A 24354-nucleotide genomic window follows, 5' to 3' on the forward strand; every position below is an offset into this window, starting at 1 on the left:
GATGCAACATTAATCAGTATTCTATTAGAATCACTCAGTCACTTGTAAGATGCCAACAAATTTTAACTAACAAAATTCTTCCCTGTTATACAACATCCTAATGGTCTATTGTTTCCATATGGCTTACATAACATAAGTGTGCCTTCTGCCTCTGTCCGAGCTCTCACCTCCTCTGTCCTCTACTCCACTCCCAGACTCTGTGGTATGTTTACAAGGACAGTCCAAATCACATCACTTCAATAATCAGATAACTAAAGCTGCAAGATCAATCGCAATTTGAATGACAAATCACAAAAGCTGCAATTTTTAAAGTACCATAATTTCCTCCACAAACAGTGCAATACCCTGTCTTATTCTGCATAAAAAACTGCTAACCCTATAGTTTAGATCTGTACAAACATGTTCTGAAATGAGATTCTTGTATTAGTTTGTTAGTTTACATTTACACGTGTTTAAATGTGAACAAAATCCTGTTATTACATGTAAACATAGCCACAGTTAGGGCCCTTTGTGCAGACAGACTATGAGAACACGCTCACTCAGCTCTTGGCTCATACTCTTAATTAAACGTATTATTGAATCTCAGGTCTTATGTAACCAGGGGCCGGTTGTTCTAGAGGTGGGTGGGAGCAGAGGAGTGAGTGGGAGGGAGTGGTGGAGTTATGAAGGCAAAACACAAGGTCAAAGGTAACATGTGTGGGAGTTACTGTAGGGCAAGGCTGTTCGGAATGTATGGAGAAGTTGTGGAAAACAAACAAGCAAACAAAAAAAACCAAACATTTGTAGTAAAGCAGTACCATGTATACAGTTTTGAATGCACATGTAACTAATTTTGATGGGTTACTTACCTGCTTGTCTCCATGGAGATGTTATTGCTTTGCCTCGAATATCCCACAGTATAGCACTGCACTTTTCCATCTCCATGTAGACAAGAAGGTGACACAACCAGGCCAAGTTACAGGTCAGATCTGTGGTTTGGCGAGTCGCTTACACGAATGTATGTTTTTTAAGCAATATAAGCACCTTAGTTACTTAAGAAATAGACTCGATGCTCAATACTAATTCAGATGCCACGATGATATTAAAAAACAACAACAAAAAAAGTCAACATTGAATCATTTACTTTACTATACTTTAATATTACCACATGGCCTTCTACCTGTGTAACCCCTCAGTCATCCAGGTGCATCATTCTAAAGCTATCCAGGAAAGGTTAATTTCTGTCCTGTAAATGTGACTTTTTTAGTATTGATACCTGCTCGAATTAGTATCTGGTTTCGAAACTACTTTTAATATTGATTAATATCCGATTTTCGATACTTTTGACAACCCTACAATGCACACAATTCATGATTACTCTGCTCACATCTGTATTATTAAGAAAATAATAATAAATTACAAACAATTTGTGGTCCTTATGTAGCATAGAATATATAATTCATTATCAAACACCAATATTCTACAAGATGTGTGTTGTTTCATAAATGCCAAACATTACACATCTCACCCCAGTCCCAACCCAAAATGCCCAACTGACATCTCAATGCCCGACCCCACAGTGCCCTTTACCCCCTCGGTGTCCACACTCCTTTAGCCTCTCCAACCCCCCTCCCCTTTGTCTCCAGTCCCCAGTCCCCTTCTCAGTCTGTGCTGTCCTCCCCTCTGTCTGAATGTCTCAAATTCCTCTGTCTGTGTTGACAAAAGGTGAAGCAGCAGCAGCAGCAGCCCACAGCCACAGTGTGTTTTGTAACCAGCATTATGTAACAGGCAGAGCTAACAGCAAGCATCCTCTCTCTCTTCATCCATCTCTCCATCCCTCCTACAGTCGCTCTCTCTCAGCATCCCTCCATCTCTCCACCGCATTCCTCCATGCCCCTCTCCACGTCACTCTCTTCATCCCTTTTTTCTCCACTCTCTTTCTTACTTCATCTTTCTCTCCAACCCTCTCTCTCTTTCCTCTTCCACTCTTTTCATCCTGCTTTCATCTTACTTGCATTCCCCCTCCATTTCTTTCTCCATCTCTCTATCTCCCTAACCCTCTTTCTTTTCTTACTAACTCACTTCTTCTCCCTCTTCTCTACCTCTCTCCATCCCTTTCTACCCTTCCCTTCTCTTTTCACCGATCTCCTCCTCCCCTGCTTCCTCTTTCTATCCCTCTCGTACCTAGTCCCCACCCCACTCTCTATCCCCCTCTTATTTCACTTGCTCCCTCTCCCCATCCTTCTCTCCATTTCTCTATGTCCTTCTCCCTCTGTTTTGATCTTTCTTCCTCCCTCCTCCTCTCCATCCATTCTTCTCTTACCATCTCCTTCTTTCCTGCTCTCTTCATCTCTCTTCATCCCTGTCTCCCCCCAATCACTAGTCCCTCTTATTTCACTCTCCCTTTCTCTCTCCATCCTTTTCTCCCTCTTTCTCTGTACCTCTCCACCTCTTTTCAATCCATCCCTCCATTTCCTCCTCCTCCGCTTGCATCGTGACTAATCTGTGACGCTGAACACTTTCACTTTTTCTCACAGTGGACAGGCACATGAAATCACGACAGCGACTTCTGTTAGGAACTATATGTACAGACTGGTTTTGAAAAGACTGTCAGAAAAATTTGTTAAATAAAATGCTGATCTACAAGTTATATTGGCTTGATGATCGTGCCTTTCGGGTTGTTCATTTCAGTAGTTTCAAAGATATTAATGTGAACATAGAACTAATTTGACTTAGTTTTGGAAATGTAGAAAACCAAAATTGCAAATCAATGTATATAGGATGAATTGGTGTAGGTTTTATGCAAGCCATATTCATCCCACTAATGCATACTGCCTGAATGTAAGACCTTAATCTCTGGAAGAGCTTGATGTCATGGAAGTTATATAATGTTTATGAGAGGGTACTACAAACTCCTGCTGTACTGAGAACCTAGTGTTTTTGAATAGTAAACCCTACCTAGTTTGTCACCATCAGTCAATCACAGTCTGCTACCTTTTTAAAAAGTTACTGTCATCACAACTGAACCTGGGTCAGTGCCTTAAACTGCAGATAGAGGGTACATAGAAGTTTTTCTCATTCTGTTCAATGTAAAACCTCAAAACCTGCAGAATTCACTCACTGAGCTACAGAGGCTGCACTAGACAGATTACTGCTACATAATATTTAGAAATGTTGAACTGAATTTCACTTGGAAAACAGGCCAAACAGTGAAGGACGGATTAACCCAGCACATATATAACCCGACATCTGCATGGCACTCTTTTTAAGGTGGCATCAACATTGACCTCTTTTTAAGGTGGCACACCCAGCCCCATATGCCTCTGTGATGTAAGAGTCAACAGGCTGTGTTCTGCGGAGCTATTTTTAACCCAGCACAAAGCGTCCGATCTGGGGAAAACAAACACAGTATAGTGCCAAAACGATGCACGCTAGGCTTAGCTATAGATATGATGCAGCAATAAGAGGATAGCATTAACATTAGAGTTTGGTGCCAATTAGCCATCCATGGGTTTCAACTCCTGTTGCCTAATGCCATTTTAAGGGTAGTTGAGCATTCAAAAGATAGATTTTGTTTTGATTGTTAAATGCTATGGCAACGGTCCTAACTTTTCATCATTCTGAACCTGGTCATCCTAAAACCATTCCGATATTATCTTTTAGACCAAGTATATCATCCAAAATACAAAAAATACAAAAGCTACAAAGAGATGATAGACAATGCCCATAACATACACTTGCAAGTAAAGTTTTAAGTGTTTTTTTGTAGTAAATTTTTAAGTCATTTCATACATATTGAATATTCCATTTGGGGAATACTATTTTAACAACTTATACAGGCCATTGACTACTAGCTACATCCAATAATATGGATGTGCAAATAACTAATATCATGTAGCTGTTATGTATCCCTCAAGTAACTTCAAAACAGTTAAATAAAAAAGTTCAACCATCACAAGACTTTCTAGGTTAACTACAACAGCAAAAGTTTAATTTTTATGTCCTTTGAGGATATTGACTTAACTGATATTTGGGAGGAAAAAACCATTCCAGCTAATCTTACTGGATCATTGCCAATCAGTGCATTCCTAATTTTCATCAACAGTTTATTAAAGAAAATTGTGTTTATTGTGCTTGTGTCTGCTTTATCCATGACACCCATGGATCATTATGTAATAATTTGCACATTTTAAATTACAATATTCATCTAAAATCACATAAAAGTTAGTATAACGTTAGTACGGCAATATGGTGTCTTGAAAATAAGCAATTAAAAATTACAACTTAAAGAGGGTAAATGAGATGGAAACTACAAAGTGGTAAAAAGTTCTAAAAAGTTTATTTTGCATAACAGATATGCTTTAAATAAAACCAATAATTTGGAAGACTTTTTATTTCTATTTGAGTATTATTATTACTTGAAGTAGCCTAACTCCCTATCGCCCTGTTGACCATGGCATGTTTACATAATTCATATGCGACCCACAAACCAAAGCTGATTTTATGTAATAGTCCTCTAAAAGTGTGATGTCATCACATTTATATAAATGTGTTTTGGACGCTACAGACTCCAGAGGATGCACTCAGACACAGTCAAGAGGGTATGGCATTATCTCACCCTGCAGCACAAATGGCACACACTTTTATATACCTATATACAGTAGTTTTCAAATATTAACCTTTCAATGAAATCTATAAGCACAGTTGGTTTCATAACGTCCTCCTTATCAGAGAGAAAAGCAGTTCAAGGGTGTGAAAGACATTGTTAAGAATGTGACAGAGATAACTGGTCTATACTATTAAACAATAGGTCTATAGATTGACATGGAAGAAAGGTGAGTGAAAATGTATAATAATAATTTTTTGGTCACATCTTTATTTTATCCTCTTTTAAAAATATTCATTGTAAACACCATAAATTTTAGCTTCAAATAAGATTTTGATAGCAAAATTTATGTAAGAGTTCTAATTATATATCAGTACACCCTAGGCTGGTAATTTATTTAAACTGTAATTGAAATAGCATGTAAAAGATGTTAAGATTAAAACATGCCCCTTAGTTCCATCTGCTACTAATGTAAACAGCAGAGAATCAATGATTGACTGGTTCGAGTGCCAGATTACTATGGATGGTATTTATAGCTTTTGATAAAATGGAGCTGAGAGTGAATATTGTGCTGGGTGTAGCTCTTTGGTTAAGCCGCCACACATAAACTTTCCATTGTCTGGTCTCTGAATGTCTTACACTGGTCTTGGTCATTATTGTTGTACTTTAGCCAATATCTTAAAAACAAAATACTCGTTAGATGTTAGATGATTTATGGTAAATTCATTCTATATTGATTATTACATAAAAATGGCTAACCCTGTGATTTAGATCTGTACAAAACATGTTCTGAAATGTGATTCTTGTATTGAGGACAGTTATGACAAAATATCATTATGTAATATACTTTTTACATTGCCAAATAAATGTGTATAATATTAACATGCGAATGACACACTGACCTAAATGCTCATTTCTACCTTATATGGTTGGCACATATATCACCACTTTCATGTGACTGATACTGTTTCTTATCAGTATTGACTAGATTGTAATTAAGGAAGACAATAAAAACTAGAAAGCAGTTTTTATTGCAGTGGACTTGCTTCTCCACAAACCTGACTTTTATTTGGCCTGAAGATTCGGCTGCCTCCTGCTTGGAAATGTTCTTCCTTTGGTTATAATCTCATGACATAAAATTAATCTATCTATTCATCATCATGGAGAACGTTCCAAAGTATGGCTTTCACTTTCTATTTCCATGAAATCATTTAGGTGATGTGCCAGTTCCTGAAAGGCATACTGTAAAAAAATATTTTACAGTACCACTTTGTAAAACCACTATATTTTTTAGAAATACTTTAATAATAACAGGTTTTCCTTTTTCCAAACAAACCACAAAATGCTCTGTCAAAGTTTTGTTTTGAAAATTAGATGAAATAAAGTCAACAAACCCCTTAATTTAACTAGTTAGTAGATGGTGCAGTAAAAGATAAATTAGCCTTATTGTGAGTCATGTATTGTATGTGTGTTGGTACCTCTTCTGGTTCATGAGCAGCTCGCGGTGCAGGTCCTGGTGGTTCCTGGAGCTCTTGACTGGGTTAAGGAGCTTCTTGGGCTTGATGAGCTCATCACAGGGGTCCTCCAGGTAGTCCGGCTCCGCCATGACACTGCGAGGGGGCGGGGACAGGGAGAGGCCGGGGGCGCACGGGTCTACAGGGAAAGGAAGACAGCACAATGTCAATAAGGATGTGCAGAGGAAAGTATCATTAAAAAAAAGTACATATTTTCAGTACTTTTAGACAACTATGGTATTTCATGTTTATACATTAAAGGTGCACAATATCACTTTTCTGCTGGAGAGGTTGTCATCTGCTTGTCTCCATAAAGATGTTTTTTTTTTATTTGCTTGTTCTACAGCATAGCATTACTCTGTCTTTAGATGGAGATAATAAATTAAGTAGTAAATTAAAGCTGTATACATTCTCAGTATCAAAACTAATATGCCTGCTTACGAAGAAAAAAAGGAAAAAGTATCACAAAGTGACAGGTGACAAATGAGCTCCTTCTTTTCACACGCATCACTGATATAAACAAATCTGATGGGATGATCATGTTTGGCTCTGGCTCGAGATGCAACAGAGGGAGTGGGGACCAGACTGATATCCGTCTGTGTAAAAATACAGAGATATCAGTCTGGATTTGCCAGGCAATAACTTTCCAGTCCAAGCAACAGCATCTCCATGGAAACAAAGCAGGTGGCGGACCCTGTTTCAGAGATGTTACATAGTACATCTTTATAATGGATGAAAAAAGCAGCATGACTAATTACCAACACAGCAAAGGAACTAAATTTACCACAGTTGAATAAAAACGGAATTCAAACTCACAATTAGCAAATCATAAAGGTTGCCTCAAATAATGCAACAAAAAACAGCTATATACCTATTTCATTATGTGAGAAAAATGGCAACACTGTAGTTTGGACTTCTACAAACGTGTTGTGAAAGGCTTGTATTGGTTTAGCAGTCCACATTATAGTCCTCCCTCAAAGAGCAACACACAGCAGAACCTTCTAGTTTCAGTTGTTTACGCAGCTAAAACAGTTTATGCATGTTTCTATGACAATGACCTCACCAAAAGGCAAAACTCAAAACATGTGTGAATCAAACAAACTCCAAGCATGTATTTAGAAAGGCCAAATTGGAAAAGTCTGTTTCTTTTGTGCAATGTTTCTCAGAAAACAAAAAGTGTGCAGCCTGAGTTGGTTGTGAATGGTCTCTATGGCGATGTGGAGGAATTACATAATTGTCCCGTTCTGATGAGGAACATGCCATCCTTCTGTGAATCAGCTAAATCAGACACAAAACTACACAAATATTTTACTCAAAAACTAAATATACTAAATATTACCAAAAAAATCTGTTCAAAGTTGAAACTGGGTCATTCTATAGCCCATTATCATATATTATTTACATTGTTCTATATGCGTGCATGTTCAGGTCAGTGGACAAGGTTAGAAAAACAGATTTTTATTCTTTATTTGAGAAATGCACTAGTATAAATTTAAGTACTAAACTATGACAACTACATTTATTTATTAAATTTTTTCATTACATTTTATTATACAAAACAAATACATTATGTTTTTGTTTTGTTTTTTTGAACAATTTGGCAAAGTTTCAAAACAGTAAAACAATAATTAATATGCAGATATAAATATTACTGACGTTAGAAAATACAGTTCAAGTTCAGTGTTTACATTTTAGGTCTTTTTGTTATAATACTTTTACATAACACATATAGATTAGTGTGGAGCTTATTGATCTAGATATAAAAATAAACGGTTTTTAAATGAGCAAAAACTTTTACAACTATTACCACTAATATACACAATTACATGGAATATGAACATAGAAATGTATATATTAATCATAAAATTCACAAATTATAATACATTTGCACTCATTACATAATATATGTAATACAGTATGCAATCTTTAACTTAAATAATTTTATAAATGAATCTACAATGCAACCCCACAATCTTAAAAATAGCCCCTTTTAGAACATTTTGTATACGTCCATAGACTACTATGGAATCTACCTGGATGACTGAGGGATTACTTGGATATAAAACCACATGATAATATATTAGAAAGTGCTATTATTTAATGTTGAAAATCACATTCTGTTGTCTAAGACAGAGTGTTTTTAATTATCATCATGGTATCAGAATCTGTATCGAGACTATGCTAACACTTAGAATATGCACATTGTTAAAATTATAAAAATATTGAACTTAAATACTGTGTAAAATTGCATGCATAATCAGTGACACAATAACCAAACCTTTAAAAAATAGTTGCTTTTCACAAACACAAAAATTACAATAAAAGCATGTTGTTTTTGAAAATTTTGTGTTATCCTGGACTCACCCTGGAGATGAGGAAACACCGGGTATCTGAACATGGTAGCCATCTTTGTTGTTTTTATTGTCAAAGTTTCCCTGGCAAAGCTTTGTAGGAGCTTGGATCTCCTTTTTTGTGTCTTGCAAACGGTTATACTGTTCTTCTGCACTAGTCCTGTCGTAAGCATGTGGTCGCTCAAAGTGTTCTCTTTTATAGCGCTCCATCACTCTCTCTCCCTCCTCCTCCCTCTCACACTCCTCCACCCGAGCCCCACCTCCTGTGTCTCCAAAACCCCTCCCACATTCATGTTCAGTCTATTGATTTTCCATGAATTTGTTGAACACTAAATCAGTTACACAATGCATAAACAAGGTAGACATTTTGTATTGCTTAAGAAGAACTAGAAGTAGTTTCAAATGGTAAAGCTACCAACAACTAGCAGGCTAAAGTGTGTTTCTCGATTATCGTACACTAAACATTATAATTAAATGCAGACAGCACATAGCAGCAATATATTTCTACCGAGGCAAAGATAAATTTCGCTCAAATATATGGGGGGAAAAAATCGGGTACAGTCCATATAACTGCAAAATTTGAGATATAATCTAAAACTACACATTTTGATGAGAAATCACTAAACTTCAAATATTCAAGCTAATTTAGGCCAACATCATACCATTACACCAAATTTCCATATTAACATACATCTGACTGTTCCTTTTCTCAATTTAAGACATAAAAACTGCATGATTTGACAACAAAACATCAATTATGCTTCATTATATTTGTGATTTTAAATAATTTCTATCAATTATGTAAGTGAGAAAAGTAAAAAAAAAAAGCCATTTAAAGGCTCAGTTATGTAATCCAGGCACATGCTGAAGACAATAGAGCGCTAAATCAAAACATCCAGTGTGGTGTAATGAGCCAGAGTCACCACTAGAGGCCGATATTCTCACATTGCTATTACCCAGCAGGCAGTATTGCATAACAAAGAGAGAACATGCAAAACAAGATCTTTTGGTATTTTCTGGTCAAAACTGGGAATAGGTGTGACTAGACTCTTACACAATACAAATAACATTTTTCACACTCATAAAACAATGAAGTTATTGAACCAAGTAGATATGTAAACAAGAACACATTTTACCTACCCATAAGCCTATCAGGCAAGTAGTCAATTCGCTTTAGTATCTGTCTGTGGGACAATGTTATGTCATGGTATGTTATGGTGACATTTGATTTGTAAATTTAGTGATATGGACTTGAGGGTTGACAAAAGTATCAATACCCAGATAGGTCTACTCAATTGAGGTACTGATACTGTATTGGTATCAAACTAAATTGGACTTTTGGTGAGATTACTGTGGGCTCACTAACCAGTGGGTACATGGTTTAAAAACTGTTCATCCTAGTCTAATAACAGAATAAAGCAACAGTTCACCTTAGTTTAAAACTCATATACACAGCAAAGCAAGCTTGGCAGAATACACTATTTGAAATTAACATTAAAGGTGCACTATGTAACTTTTCATTTAGAGGGTCTGCCACCTTCTTGTCTACAGGCAGAGATGATCACTTTGCCTCAAATGTTCTACAGTATGAACTTTAACTTGTCTGTCTCCATGGGGCCAAGTAGGTGCGTAGTCTTATCTTTCCAAGTTACAAATAAGAACTTTGGCGAGACGACACAGCTCTCATATTTTTCAAGATATTTTTGAGGAATAAAAGCATCTCTAGATATAGAGGTTTAATCAAAGACATCATAGATGCAAAATTCTCCCTCTCTGCCCATTGCAACAATTGGCAAAGGGATGGGTTTGTGCCAAAAATACAGAGGACTGGCTCCGGAGTTCCAAAATCTTCCTGGACTAATTGAGTTGCTAAGTGGATGATAGCATTAGTATCGAACACTGCATCATTAATTATATGTGTAAGAGTTTATTACCATACTGTGAAACTGTCCAGACAAAGCAATAACATCTCCATAAAGACAATGCTGATGCAACTGATGGACCCCCCCCAACTAGAAAAGTTATGCAATGCATAAAAACAGTTGTTAAGTGTTGTTAAGAGCCTACTGACGTAGAAACCATGTACCTGGCACCTCATATAAGCTTAGAACATCAAAAACACAATTTATGCCCAGTTTAGTTAAAAGTTCCAGGTTACTAATGCTAATGCTAACCCAAGTACACATGTTCCTTCTGCCCAGGGACATGGAAGCTGCATGGGGCGTTCAAAGGAGGCCTGCTCTCTCCAAATGTGCCCCATAACCCTGTGCTTTACAGCATCTTTCATTATAAACCACCCTCTGGCACCACTTTAAAGCCCCAGTACTTAAAAGGGACATTGTGCAAGTGTTAATTCAAACCAGGGTCAAATAAACTTGTTTTTAGCATCTACTGGTTTCAGTATAAACATGTACAGAATCAATACATGTGGATATGAGGTGCAAAAACAACATCAGAAAAATACAGGACAGTGATAAGGACTGTTAAACAAAATAGGTGTGGTTCTGGTATCATCAAATATTAGCTAGTGCAATAAAGGAAGGAATGGTGGACTTAAGGTGTGGTGTACAGTCAGGATTAACAATACAATATTTCATCTTCAAATCAAGGGTGCTGAAATCTAGTTGGTTTAAATGTAATGAATGTTTAAAAGCTCACTACCTAAACCCCAGCACCTTCAGCCAATCATGAATCAGTGATAGTGCAGGCGCTGCAGCTTGGTAGGGGAAGTCTGGAGGTTCTGAGCCTTCACATGATGCCTGGCCTGTCCATGCACTGAAAATGAGAAACACTTGGGTGTCCTCTATCTGCAGATTATAAGGCACTGGCAACCCAGGTTCAGTTGAGATTTTAATACCTTTATTCAAACAGTAAGGGCCCAGACTAGAAGACATGTAAGTGGGGCACTATGCTTTTCTCCATATAAATATGGAGTGTGTCACAATATGGCATTAAACTCAGAAAATCACCACTTGACCAAGTTAAGTCAGATTTCCGGAGAGGCAAATGCATGTTTTGAGCAATAATAACACCTAATTTACACTGTAACATTTTTAACTACTTTAGACTCAACCATATGTTGTGTAACTTAAAATGCAAAGTGTAAGTGTAGTTGTGTTGCAGCTGTGAAGCTGACTTAGTGACACATATCAGAAGACTGCTGTTTTGTACTGGGGGAGTCCATCTCTTTTTCTGTATATATGCTCTATAAGTGTCCACACAGACAGAGGTGGGATGAGGACAATCGTCTTCACAAAACTCCACTCCACAACTCTCCTCTCAACCGTTATATCCGCCTTCACTGCACTCAGGAAATGGACCAACCTCAACTGACACATTTCAGCATTTCTTGCTACTGTACAAAATTCAAATAACGTTTTCATTGTGGCTGTCATTTTAAGTTAGTGAGCATTTTACTTAGTCCATGGCAGTATACAAAGTAGGAGAGATGAACTTGAAGTGATATATTACATTTTTAGAGTATTTGATTTTTACGGTCTTATAAACATGAAAAACAGTACTAGTTAGTTTGAAACAGTTAGCTGTGGTTCAAAGTTATTCCTCACTTATTTTATACACCCCAGTTACAATTAGTTCATAAGCAAAGCACTTTTCACAAAGTTATGCAGCCACAGTAAAACTAACAACTAGCATGTGAAAGCGCATATCCTGATTGTTGGAACATATTTTGACCTCAAGACCTGCTTTTACAATAGGATATATGTGTATTGGGGCAAATTTTTGGTCAAATACATGAAAAAAAAAAAAATTACAGGGCCTTTAACATGCATTTGGGTCAGCGAGATTTTTTTCAATAATTTGATTTAAGATTTTTTTTAAGTCATAAATAATGCTCAAATATGTGTAAAAGGCATTTAGGACAAGTGACAACAATAGACAACATAAATTATATAAAAAATTTAACTTCAAAAATAGTAAAAAAAAACAAACAAACAAAAAACCTAAACATTTTACTTCAACTAAAAATGGTTAAGAGGTTGAGCAAACATGCTGTTTCGCAAATATCTGACAGCTTTCTGATCTTATCACATCATTCATTTTCCAGGAATTAGAGACTTTACCACATTGTCACTATGTAAGCACATTAAAACCTGTATTACATCATCCCATCTATTAGACCATATAGAGAACGCATGAGGTCTGTGTATGCGTCAGAGAAGTCAGAGAGACCAGAGGAGACAGACAGGGCGGGGGCAGGGGGAGGATGCTGGCTGCTATTGGATGAAAACCGTCTCAGGCCACGCCCACTCTCACAGGGGGACATGGGGGACAGATTATTCAGCAGTTTACAGTGGACAGGGTGGAACAATGGGCTGTATGCACCACTGATTATAGAGGATGTAGAACAGATATTTACAAGGTTATATAGGACCAGGATATAAAGTAGCACAAAATGTCAGTTAAATTAAAGGGCTTGAAGTCTTTTTTTTTAGTTAAAAAAATAAATAAATCCACATTACAGATATATTGTAAAAGCAGCTCTTATTAAAATGAGATTACTGTGTGCTGTCTGCATCCAATAATAATGCATATTTATTGTTGTGCAAACTAGGATGTAGCCTATTGCTGATGTGCTGTTAGCATGCTAGTCGTTGTTAGCATTAGCATAAAGGCACTCTGGTAGATCCATGCTCTGGTCTCTGAAAGTTGAAATTCTGGTGAATAATTAGGATGCTTGGAATGTGTTATGAAAGTGTGCCAATACTGTCACAACTGAACCTAGTCATATGAGAGGCTGAGTGAGGACACCTCATTTCATTGGGAGCTATTTTGCAAACTGATTTTAGTCGGAAGATCTGGCAACCTAAAGTGAGGAGATCTTTCTGCTTTCTGATTAGATATGAACATGAGAAACTTTAAAATCATGTAAATTGTTATCAGTAAAATCATTACTTGATTGCAACAACATATCTGAGGCAAGAAGGGTATTGTTTATGAAAGTGTTAAGAAAATTCCAAAAAACTCAATGAGAGCTAATACCACCATAAACGTAATAACAACAAAGATGCAGCTGTCAGCCCCTCCTATGGACATCACGCCAACTAGCAGCGGATTATTTTTCATTAGTACTAAAGTGATTATGTGATGCTGCCAATTCCTCCGTGTCACCAAAATAGGAAAATAAATTAGAATAACGAAGTAAGCAAGTAGTGGGCATGTACTGGTGGTGAAAGCAGGGTTAGATCAGAGCAATGAAGTCTTTAATACATCAGTATAAATATTACTCAAACATGCATGAATCACTCTAAATACAACCATGAGAGGGTAAAAGAGAAGGTAAACAAATATAACATGGACAAAAGCTCTAAATTTTGCATAAAAGGTCCACTTTAAACACTTAAGGACACAGACTGGAAAAAAAAACATAAACATATCTGAAATAAAAATTCCAGGATGGATATTTATGCACTTTGAATTCCTAGTAGTTGGCAAAAGTCTACATCATCATGGCCACATCCATTTAGTGCCATCAATAACACTTATTATTTATAGACTAGAGGGCATTTGCCTTTTTAATACATACTGTACATAGGCCTACCATTTTTTACAGACCCCATGCAGTATTCCTCCATTGATGTTTTGGCTGCTTGTTGCTCCAAGATGGGCGGTCCACACCTCTGGGAAATGACATCACCAATAGAAATACCCCCCTCCCCCTTTTCACCCCCTTCTCTCCCCCCTCCCTGTTATAGATCCTAGCTTTGCCTGCTAATGAAGCGACCATTCAGCCAGAAATAGAGGAGCACTAATTAAAACACAAACACTGCAACGAATGGGCTTTTAACTTGAGGGACGGATGGAGGGAGGAGGGACACAGAGAATAAGGGATGGATAGAGGGATGGAGAAAGAGAAGGGGGAGGAAGAGTGATAGAGGACGTCCTGTAAGTGCATTTCCTCCGGGCCCCTCTTTACAAGGCCCCTGTGACCAAATACAAGCCGCATGGGGGCCAGTGACGTGCAGGATTCCACAGCAGTGAATGGGACAATACTAGTCTTTATCACCAACAATAGTGTGCACTTGAGTAAGTTTTGAACTGGTGACTTCATGGTTTGGGGACAAATATTTAAAACATTTGTACATTACTGGTGCATAGATGATATTTGGTGTATAACAACTGTGTGCAATTGTAGGGTGCTAAAGTTCTTTAACCAGGCACTGACATTAGACAGGACGAAACCAAGACTAAAGCAAGACCAAACTAAGTCTATATCAGGATTAAACTAGGTTCAAACCAGGACAAAAATCACACTTAATCTAAAGGAGTGCCAAAAATCAATACTGTGATCAGAGATGTGTAGAGTAGCCAAAAGTTGTACTGAAGTAAGAGTAATGTTATTTAAAGTAGAAGTACAAAGTAGTAGGCCAAGAAATGACTCAAGTAAGAGTAAAAAGTATTTAGAAAAAGTTTGCTACAAGTAAAATAAGAGTAATTGTACTTGTCAAGTAAGTCAAGTAAGAGTCTGTAACTGATTTGATCATTTAGAGTTAATATATTTTGAAGGATAACACATACAATAAGGCAATTTTTCAAAGAATGGGCAAAATAAATTATATCTGAAGGAGGGGTGCAAGAAACAAATGTTCAAAATATTTCATATTGTCAACGTAAAGCTTTTGTCTTGCACTTACTCAAAGTGGGTAAGAGTAACCAAAACTCAAGCACTGTTACTTAAATAAAAAATATTCTCAAACAGAAGTAAAAGTATGCTGCTAGAAAAATACTCTGAAAGTACAATTTCTTTAAAAAGTTACTCACATAAATGTGAGTGCTACTGCTATGTGGTATAATTAAATTTTGATGCTAATTGAGAAAAAGAAAACATATACTGGATGGCGAGTTTTATCTACTGTGTATTATCCTCTGGAGGTCCAGGAAGCGCTTCTTTTGAAACCTTTTTTATATACTGGCTGGTGTTGATGACACAGAGACCTATTTTATAACTCACCACTACTTCCTGTATATTTGTATTTTTTATTTCAACCCGCAAACTGCCACTTAACTCATGTAAAATTATGATAAATATTTACCACACATACTATGTCACTAAAAACATGAAAACCTGTCATATATACTTTATTCCATTCATCATACATTGACATATTTAAGGCAACTACTGGCTTTCTCAGCTAATGATACGTCAGACAGGGGCTAAACCAGTGAAAGAACAGGGGACATGTATAGGGGCTCTCACATATCTCAAACATAGGGACATCTCACAGTGTGGCTTTACAATGGGTCCTATAAAACACAGGATCTCTGAATAGAGATCCGGGCAGGGTGTTACCGAAACAGGAGGCTGGTGTCAGTTGTGACGTATATGGCCATGAATTCCAACAATACTTTTTCCAGTGTTTTGTTTGGGTCTTTAAAACAATGCTGATTCAGAAAACCCACAGAACCTTTGTCAGTAAGGAACATTTGAGGGAAGACTGAACTGCTAAACTAATACAAGAATGCATTTCAAAACATATCTGTAGAGAACTGCTCAGTTATATATAACAATGAATCAACAATGAGAATATAAACAAATAAAGGAGGCAACATGACTGCTTATGCTAATAGAGCCATGCAACACAGTTTGACCACAGAATGAGTCTGGTAACGGTTTATGGTCTTAAAAATTGCATAGAAGGCCAAAGGTTTATCTGTGATGCAATAATCCAGGCAAAATACAAACAGAGCTTTTTTTTAAAATATAAAACAGGATGTAAAAATATCAGCTTCACATCAGGATAAAATAAGAGAGGCATTTATGGCTCTTTTATAGCTTACAGTATCTATAAACCTATATTATTTATTACATTTAATGGTGCTGTACCTGATTTTACTGTCTTAAAAACATTATAAAAACAGAACTAGTTCATTTTAATCAGTCTGCAGAATGCCAATGTGCACTTCCTGATTACCAGACGCTTTCTACTTAGGTATAGACAGCACACAACTAACTTATTTTGACCTCAATAGCTGCTTATACACTCTATCTGTACTCAAACTGTTGCTCCAAGACCGTTAGACAGGACTGTAACTGTATGTCGACATGGTCTGAAATGATGAGAGTTGGCAAATATTACATGTGTTTATAACTTCCAAAAGCTTAAATTTTAAGAATGTTAGAATCAGACATTTCAGATGCAAAATCACATGGCCTACTCTATCGCAAAGAAGAAATTCAATTCTGTCAACTGGACAATAGTTTTTTTGATCAGATACATTTCACAGCTCATTCAAGCTGCCTCTTCAGTTCTGCTTGGATGAGCTGAAAAAATGTTTGTCCAGTTGACAGAAATGAATTTCTCCTTTGCTATGGATCCTACCTGGATGACTGAGGGATTCCATGTACATGATCTACCATAGTATAAAAAAATGTGGTATGTGTGACCGGAAAACCATCTAGTGTAAAAATTTGCTCCACTTGACACTTACTAAAAGTAAAATCGTCAAGTATGGCAATCGTTTAATTGTATTTTTTTCAGTGCTGTGACTTAATCATATCATTTTGGGTAACAATAAATATCACCCTTCTTCACTAGGATAATCACTGACTATTTTAATAATTGTTATTGTGATGACATCTACTCCCAATAGGCACCAGAAAAAGCCTACTGACTTGTTTCTTTTATTATGTCATTTTAGATGAATATTGGGATTTAAAATGTTCAAATAATAACGTTACAATCTATGGGTGTCAAAGATTATAACATATAGTAGACACAGGCACAATAGGTCTTCTTTAAAACACATTTGATAAGATATTGGTATTGGATATCAATGATATTCTTTATTTAGATATTCATTATCTAGAAGCCTTTAATCTGGATGTTATTTTCAAATAAACATGCAAAAAGAAAAAATCATTTGACTAGTGAACTAATAAAACGCTACTACTAAAACATTTGTTAGTTGGAGCCCTAGGTTAAAGGTTCTATATTCTGCATTGTATAACAAAGATTTTTGTATCAGGACTAAATACTTTTACTTGTTTTAACAATTCCATTGACATTAACATACATAACCATTTAACATAAAGTTAAATGTGGCTGTAAACAGTGCCTCTATCTGAACAGCGCATTGAGGTGTGAGAAGGGTGACACGCACTCGCATACGTGCACAGAGCAGTGGAGTCATGCAGTAAGAATGTGATGAGCGAGCAGAACAGTGGACATGTAGTGACAAAGATACAGGCAACAACTGGACTGTGGTGATAGGGCAGTACAGGGCATATGCTATGGAAAGCATTCATTCATTCCATATGATTCATGCTATCAGTGTTAAAAGATGTGGTATGTAACTTCTGTGGTGGAGGGTGTGCCACAGGCTTGTCTCCATGGAGACAGTATTGTTTTGCCCACAATGTTCCTTAGTGTGTTATTCATCTTACATTTATTTAATTACAAGAGTTCAGACTGTGAGCGTTCATACTGTGAGCTGGGTCACCTATCCACAGATGAATTGTAACTTGTGGCTATGCTTGCTCATCTCCATGGAGGTTTAATACCATATTGTGGAAGATTCCAAAAAATTGCAGAGATCCAAACTTATTCCTCACTTACCATATGCATTCTGAACATCCTTATTCTTATTCACTGCAATGAGTTGATAAGAGTGTTTCAGAACTTTCAGAGACCAGAGTTTTTCTATTACTGTAATGCTAGCATGCTTACAGCTCACATCCTGATTATTGGACAGTAACACACTTTAAAATTAGATGCAGACTTACTGGGGCAAGACATTTTCCTCAAAAGCAAGTGAAAAAAAATGTGCACTATCCACCGAATTTTGGCGAATGTGTTAAAAACCTGTTTACAATATGATTTTATGTTTGTCAGTTGCACTTATAATTTACCTCCATAGTTATACACATGCAGACAGTTGAGTGACAGATGCTTTCTATTTGGGTCCAAAACCAAAAGTGCTGACCGATGAGGTGGGAGGGTGAGGGGACAGGGTCAGAAGGAGATTCAGGCACACCTGTCACTCACATACAAAGAGCTGTTTAAATGTCCACTGCTCCAGCTGACCCCACATATGCGTCTCATGTACAGGAGCAGCGATGGGCAAACCAACTGTGGTACAACTGTCACACGCCTGTACGCTCAATTACACACAAGGAATCCTCATTTTAACTCTCACAAATGGGCTGAGGACTTCTGTGCACAGGTTTAGAGTTTAAGGACCATTTGAACTCAGCAGCCAGGAATACATCAGCTTCTATTCACTTACAGAAGAAGTTAGTCTGGATGGAATACAGCAAGTAGTCCATTTGGTTTATTCAATTAGGGCGCCAAGAAATAATATATTATGTTATAGACGTACAGAAAAAATAGACAAATTTAAATACTTACTTTTTCAGCAGTGCCACAGGTTTAAGTGAATTTTATTTAAAAATCAAGATTCTGTCATGTCTAATGGTCAGCTTGGGTCCTTTAAATGAAGACATCTACAGCCAATTCTCTGTCTGTAAAAAGCTAAAGACAGACTGCTATATAGGTTGGTCAGTATAGGCACTTTTTTTTTTAAGCATATTGGCTATCGACCTTAAATCTCCCACTGTGGCTGTTATTTTTTTTTAGGTCCAGCCACCTCCATAAATTTGCATAAATAATATATGTATATAGCTCAATTTAAACACTTTGGTATAAAGATGGTACTGCAAAACAGCTCTCTTAACCAATTAGTAGTAAAACAAGGTAGTGGATGAATTTGTATTTCATTCAAATTTAGATAATTTGGGGAAAATGATCAAAATCTGCCCTACATATGAACCCCAAAATATCAGCAGACCTTTTCAGCATCAGGAATGAAAGAACCCATATCAACGGACCCATGTCTTTCTCTAGTAAAAGCATGCAACTATTTATATTTTCAAATAGCAAAGGCAGTAGTTATTTGGATAATAAAATGTTCTCTTGTTCAACATGATAGCTAGAACAATATATTTTTGACTCAGTATCTTTCGTGTGTACAGTTTCTTTGGCAAAATGTGGAGATATTTGTTATTTTGTTGTATTGTAAAAAGATATGAGGTGTAGAGGGTGGAATAAGTCACTTCTATGGCTAATTATTTCTTCATTCTGTTTATTTGTTGCAGCTCATGCCTTTTAATGATACTGTTTATTTACTGGGGATTATACTGTTCATTGTTATTATGACAGTTGCATAAAGTAGTTTCAAGATCATCATTTACCACAGTATTAATCTGTAGCAATATATCGTGGTTCAAAGTTTATCGTGACAAGCTTACATCTATTCAGAATACTCAGAAAAATCCCAATTCAAATTTTCCCTAAACCATGCAGGTCCAATACTGAGCCCTGCTGGGAAAACGCGACATGGAGCTGTAATTTTGTACATACTCTCACCCAGTCATCTAGCCTTCTTCACAATACTGCCCTTGTCACACTCATGAAGCCACAAATCCAAGTGTTAAGTGGCCAATCCCAGTCTATAAAACCTATAAACACAAGCCTAGCACTGCTGTGAGAGAGGAGCTTAAGTCTTTGTTGCTGCTGCAGTCTGCTCCAATCCCACATTCAAAGCTTTGTGCTCCACTGCTGTTTTCCCATCCGGAGCAGAGGACCGCCCCCCTCCTCCCTGCCGATTGGTCGTTCCCGGCTCGAGGATGCGCTGCGATTGGCCAGAGAGCACACCGAATCGGACAGGGGCAGGTTCTTTCTTTGTTTACATGCTGGTACAGAAGACCCCAACAACAACGGTTACCGTGGGCAACCAGACAGGCGCGCGGTGGGCTCAAAGGCAGGTATTGCAGAAACAAAGCAACAAAGAACATGTTTACGCTGTGTTAACTGGACAAGCAGTGTAAAAAATATGTCCAAAAAAGTGTTATGGAAAATAAAATGGTATTATTATGTAGAAATTAATTATCATTTTAATAAAATGTTTACAATTGGGGATGGTAAGTAAAAAAACAAACAAACAAAAATGCAGATACAATGAAAGTTGATTGCATTATAACAAAATCAACTACAGTCAAAAACAGACAAAAAAAAAACCCAAAACTCCCCAAAATTTTACTTATTTGACACCAACATCACTGTAAAAATAAATGCCAAAAAATAATTGCATGTTGTTTTTGCTACTTTTAATTAAGCATGCTTGAAATTGAAGTCATACTACTACTACAAATTTGACACACATTTTAACATTAGAATTAAATTAAATATCTATTAGTGCTATAGTCCTTTATTTGTTTAGTTGATTAATCAATCTATGGTGTCGTACCAAAATTTGCTTGTGTCAACTAATCACTTTATGTACATTATAAAAAGTATTAGAACATAATTTAATCTGTCTTTATGAATACATATTTTCCTAGTACTTTTTTCTGCATTAATAGTTGTTTTTGCAGGAACTCCAGTGCTGTTTGGGTTAGATACATAGAGACACATAATAGCTTTGAGAGCTTTGGCTACTCCTTGTTTTTGTCGACTAAATGATCAGCAGGACATGTATTTAGACGAAGAATATCGACTGCAAACCAAGCATCTACTGTTTAATGATTAGTTACTAAAAAAAAGTTACAAAAGACTGAACTCTAAGTACCCTTTTCTTTTTTTTCCCGATCATGCTTTTCTGTCTTAGGGTCTATACAGCCATGTGTCTGATACTTGACTTTACTCATTAGTTCTACTGGATCACAACATTTGGCAGCCGTTTTTCCAAAACCAATCACATTAGCTGTGAGACGTGCATCTTCTGAACAGTCTAGTGACTTTCTACACAGTCTGCACCATCTCAGTCCATGGTATTTAGGTGTCTGATTGTAATTTATAGTCTTGATATAACTTTGGATTGTTCCCTTTTCTGGGGTTATCACATTTCTCCACTGCATCCTCTTCCCTATTTTGGCAACCTAGCCTCTTGTCTTGGTTAAGGTTAAAGTTTTGCATAATAACTGTAAAATTAAAGCCTGGAAAAATCATAAATTTGCAGTAATTCATTTATTTAATTCATTTCAGTTTTCTTATTATATAAAAAATTACTCAATTTTGTAAACTGGCAATATTATTATGATAAAGTTTGGGACTGTCTGATAATTGTATATAACATATTGGGTTGTACTAGGGCTGAATGATTTGAAAAAAAAAGAAAAAAAAAAAAAGATTGTAATTAGATCTGCAATTGATGTTTCAATAACAGGATTCTGTTCAAAGTTCACATTTTGAAGTATTGACAAACTACAAGAATCTCATTTCAGAACATGTTTCTACAGATCTAAACTGCAGGATTTGCAGTGTTTATGCAGAATAAGACAGGAAATTTTGTTGTTTGCAGAGGAAATTATGGTATTTCAAAAATGCAGATCAGTTCTCTTGTCAACATCCACCATAGATTGTCCGTCAGGTGTAGGCAAAGTGGCAAATTTCAAACAGTCTCCACCTTATATTAAAAGAAGAGTATCTCCTCCAAAGAAATGCGTAAATAGGCCTACTGTAGTCTTGCATTTAAATCTGCAATCATGGCTTCATTGCTTGCTATAACTTTCCATTGTGTGTATACTGTGGTTAGATCTTATATACTCACTCACTAGATCATATATCTTGATCCAGGCTTACAAGGAGCCTAATTCAATTCCACTGCGCTCCAATCTTGCAAGACTTCCAACCGACAACCCACAAGAGGCAAAGCATTGTGGGTAGAACGGCTGTACCAGTACAATAAAGGAACATTATTGTGATTGTGCAAAATGGACGCAAAAATCAATATATTTTCTATGTGCACAACAAACAAGCTAAAGTGGATAATTCTTCAGCAAATAATACCATAACCCAAACAATCATGCCAGCTCTTTATCTTTATCTGAAACTCAATACCAAAACAACACCGCCATAACCATGCCGTAACCGTGGTGACCGAGACCGCAGGCCAATGTAAACACGTCCTTTGTCCCGGTAATACCCAGATCTGTGAATTGCATCATTCATGTTTGTGTTGCATCATAAGAGTGGAGTCAACCGCAAAATGGGAGAAGAGGGAGGAGGGACAAAAACAACAACAAAACATACTAATAAAAGCACTAGCAAACAAAAGAGGAGATTTACTGGTAGCCCATCTGCTGCTGACTGAACTATAAGTCACCAAGCCATTGTAGATGTCCAACCAAACAATGGCTAAAAGGCATAGTGTAGCTGTGCATGTACTAAAATAGAAAATTAAATATTACAGTCATGTTTAGCATCTCCAATCTTAATAATAACAGGCCATATATCCTTTGGAATAGAGCCATAAAAAGCATCCTAAAAGCCAGTTTGGTTCTTCCCGCATTTCACTGCCAAATATAGCCCCGGCCCAAGAGAAGTGCCACCAATCATTGACATTTGCAAAGTGTGGGCAATATTGCAATTATTTTTAAAATGAACATAACAAAATAAGTGGCTCCTCCAGTATAAGTGCATATAAATAGTACAATCCTACAAAGTTTAGCTATGAAAATGTTTGGTAATTGATAATGATCTAATTATGCATGCGAGTGTGTGGGTAAAACATTTGCAGAATATATTTATGTACTATGTTACAGTAGGCCTACTTGCAAAGATGAATTTGCACAATGGCCACATGTGCCCTGTCCCTATATAAAGACTGAAACATTAGTGAGTTTATGTCTGAATAACTTTATAAATACTCCACAATTTTTACCACAATTTTTATTGTTTCATGACCAGTGTTGGGAAGAATACTTTGAAAATGTATCTAGTTACTAGGGCTGTAGACCTTTAGTCGTTTGATTATTTGGTTGATGGAGTTTTAGTTGACCAAAATTTCTATTAATCAACCAATTATTTTATCTTATAAGGATTTACTAGCATATGGGAGAAGAGCAAAAAGCAAAATGTATTGAGGGAGTTAGCTAAACATTTGGGAGTGAATCATGAGTTTAATATATATTTTTTTACATATAAAGACATTGTTTCCAAGTATTTTATTTTTTTTTTGCATAAAAGTAGTTTTTGCACGCAGGTGTAGTGAGTGCAGTTTGGGTCCGATACATAGAGATATGTTTTGAGTTTTTGCCACGCACCCTTTTAGTTGACTAATAGATCAACAGCACATACAATATCCATGGTTTACCAAGAATACCTTAAGTCAACTACAGACCTACTAGTTACAGAATAAATGAATACCTTCTTTATAATGTATTTTATAACATTCAGCAACATTCAATTACATGGCCCACTCAAAGCATAGTATATTGAATAATTTCACATTGAGTTGCATTATGGCTTCTCTGCCTTTGACCCTTAGCCACCGTGACCAATTGCTCAGGAGTAGCTGAAGAACGCGCCATGTGATACCATTTATATAACTTACGGCAAATCCCAAACTATGTAAAATAAAGTAAAGTGATCCTACTGAGATGTGGTTGTACTCCCAAAGTGTTAAACTGTGAAAAGACATAGTCAAACTAAGTCCAAATAAACATGTATGGCCCTGGTTCATAAAGGAGGTACTGGGCTGCAGACAGCACGCTCAGTCTTTGTTGACATAGCTCATTACAGGGGAAACCGCCGGAGTAAAGCAGCTCAGTCTGGAACTAGCATAGCGCTGGAGACTGGAGAGAGAGGAGAGCCTGGGTGAGTGTGCTGTGGTCTGAGGACTTGTGCTGAGTAATGCGATCCAGGAACCCGCAGACCAATGACTATCAACATATAGTGGGGTTAGACAGGTTAGGCTTCACTTGTAGGTCGGATTTTAAAGAAGACCTATTGTGAGTGTGTCTGATATATAGTTATAATCTATACTTGTGGATCATTATATTATAATATTGACATTTTAAATCGCAATATTGATCTAAAAGGATTTAATAAAAGAAATAAGTCTGTTGAGTTTTGCGTTAGAAAAACCTGGTGCGCAATGGGAGCCA

The 24354-nt window shown here is 36.7% G+C and overlaps 1 protein-coding gene across 3 annotated transcripts in view; it reads right to left on the minus strand.

Annotated features, from left to right (window-relative positions):
* The window catches only part of fam107b (family with sequence similarity 107 member B), a 32299-nt gene that overhangs the window by 3331 nt on the left and 4614 nt on the right, over positions 1–24354 (minus strand). For 2 of the 3 annotated variants that reach the window (XM_020934741.2, XM_055155544.1), the window contains exon 2: positions 6064–6238. In XM_020934741.2, coding sequence (XP_020790400.1) covers positions 6064–6191 — 128 coding nt within the window. In that variant the 5' untranslated portion in view covers positions 6192–6238. Of the gene's footprint in view, positions 1–6063; positions 6239–8463; positions 8619–24354 lie in introns of those variants that run through there. The other variant, XM_020934740.2, reaches the window with a different exon arrangement.

The sequence above is a fragment of the Boleophthalmus pectinirostris genome, unplaced genomic scaffold (assembly GCF_026225935.1).
Source record: "Boleophthalmus pectinirostris isolate CB_2022bp ecotype Guang Dong unplaced genomic scaffold, ASM2622593v1 HiC_scaffold_2, whole genome shotgun sequence".
Classification (NCBI taxonomy): Eukaryota; Metazoa; Chordata; class Actinopteri; order Gobiiformes; family Gobiidae; genus Boleophthalmus; species Boleophthalmus pectinirostris.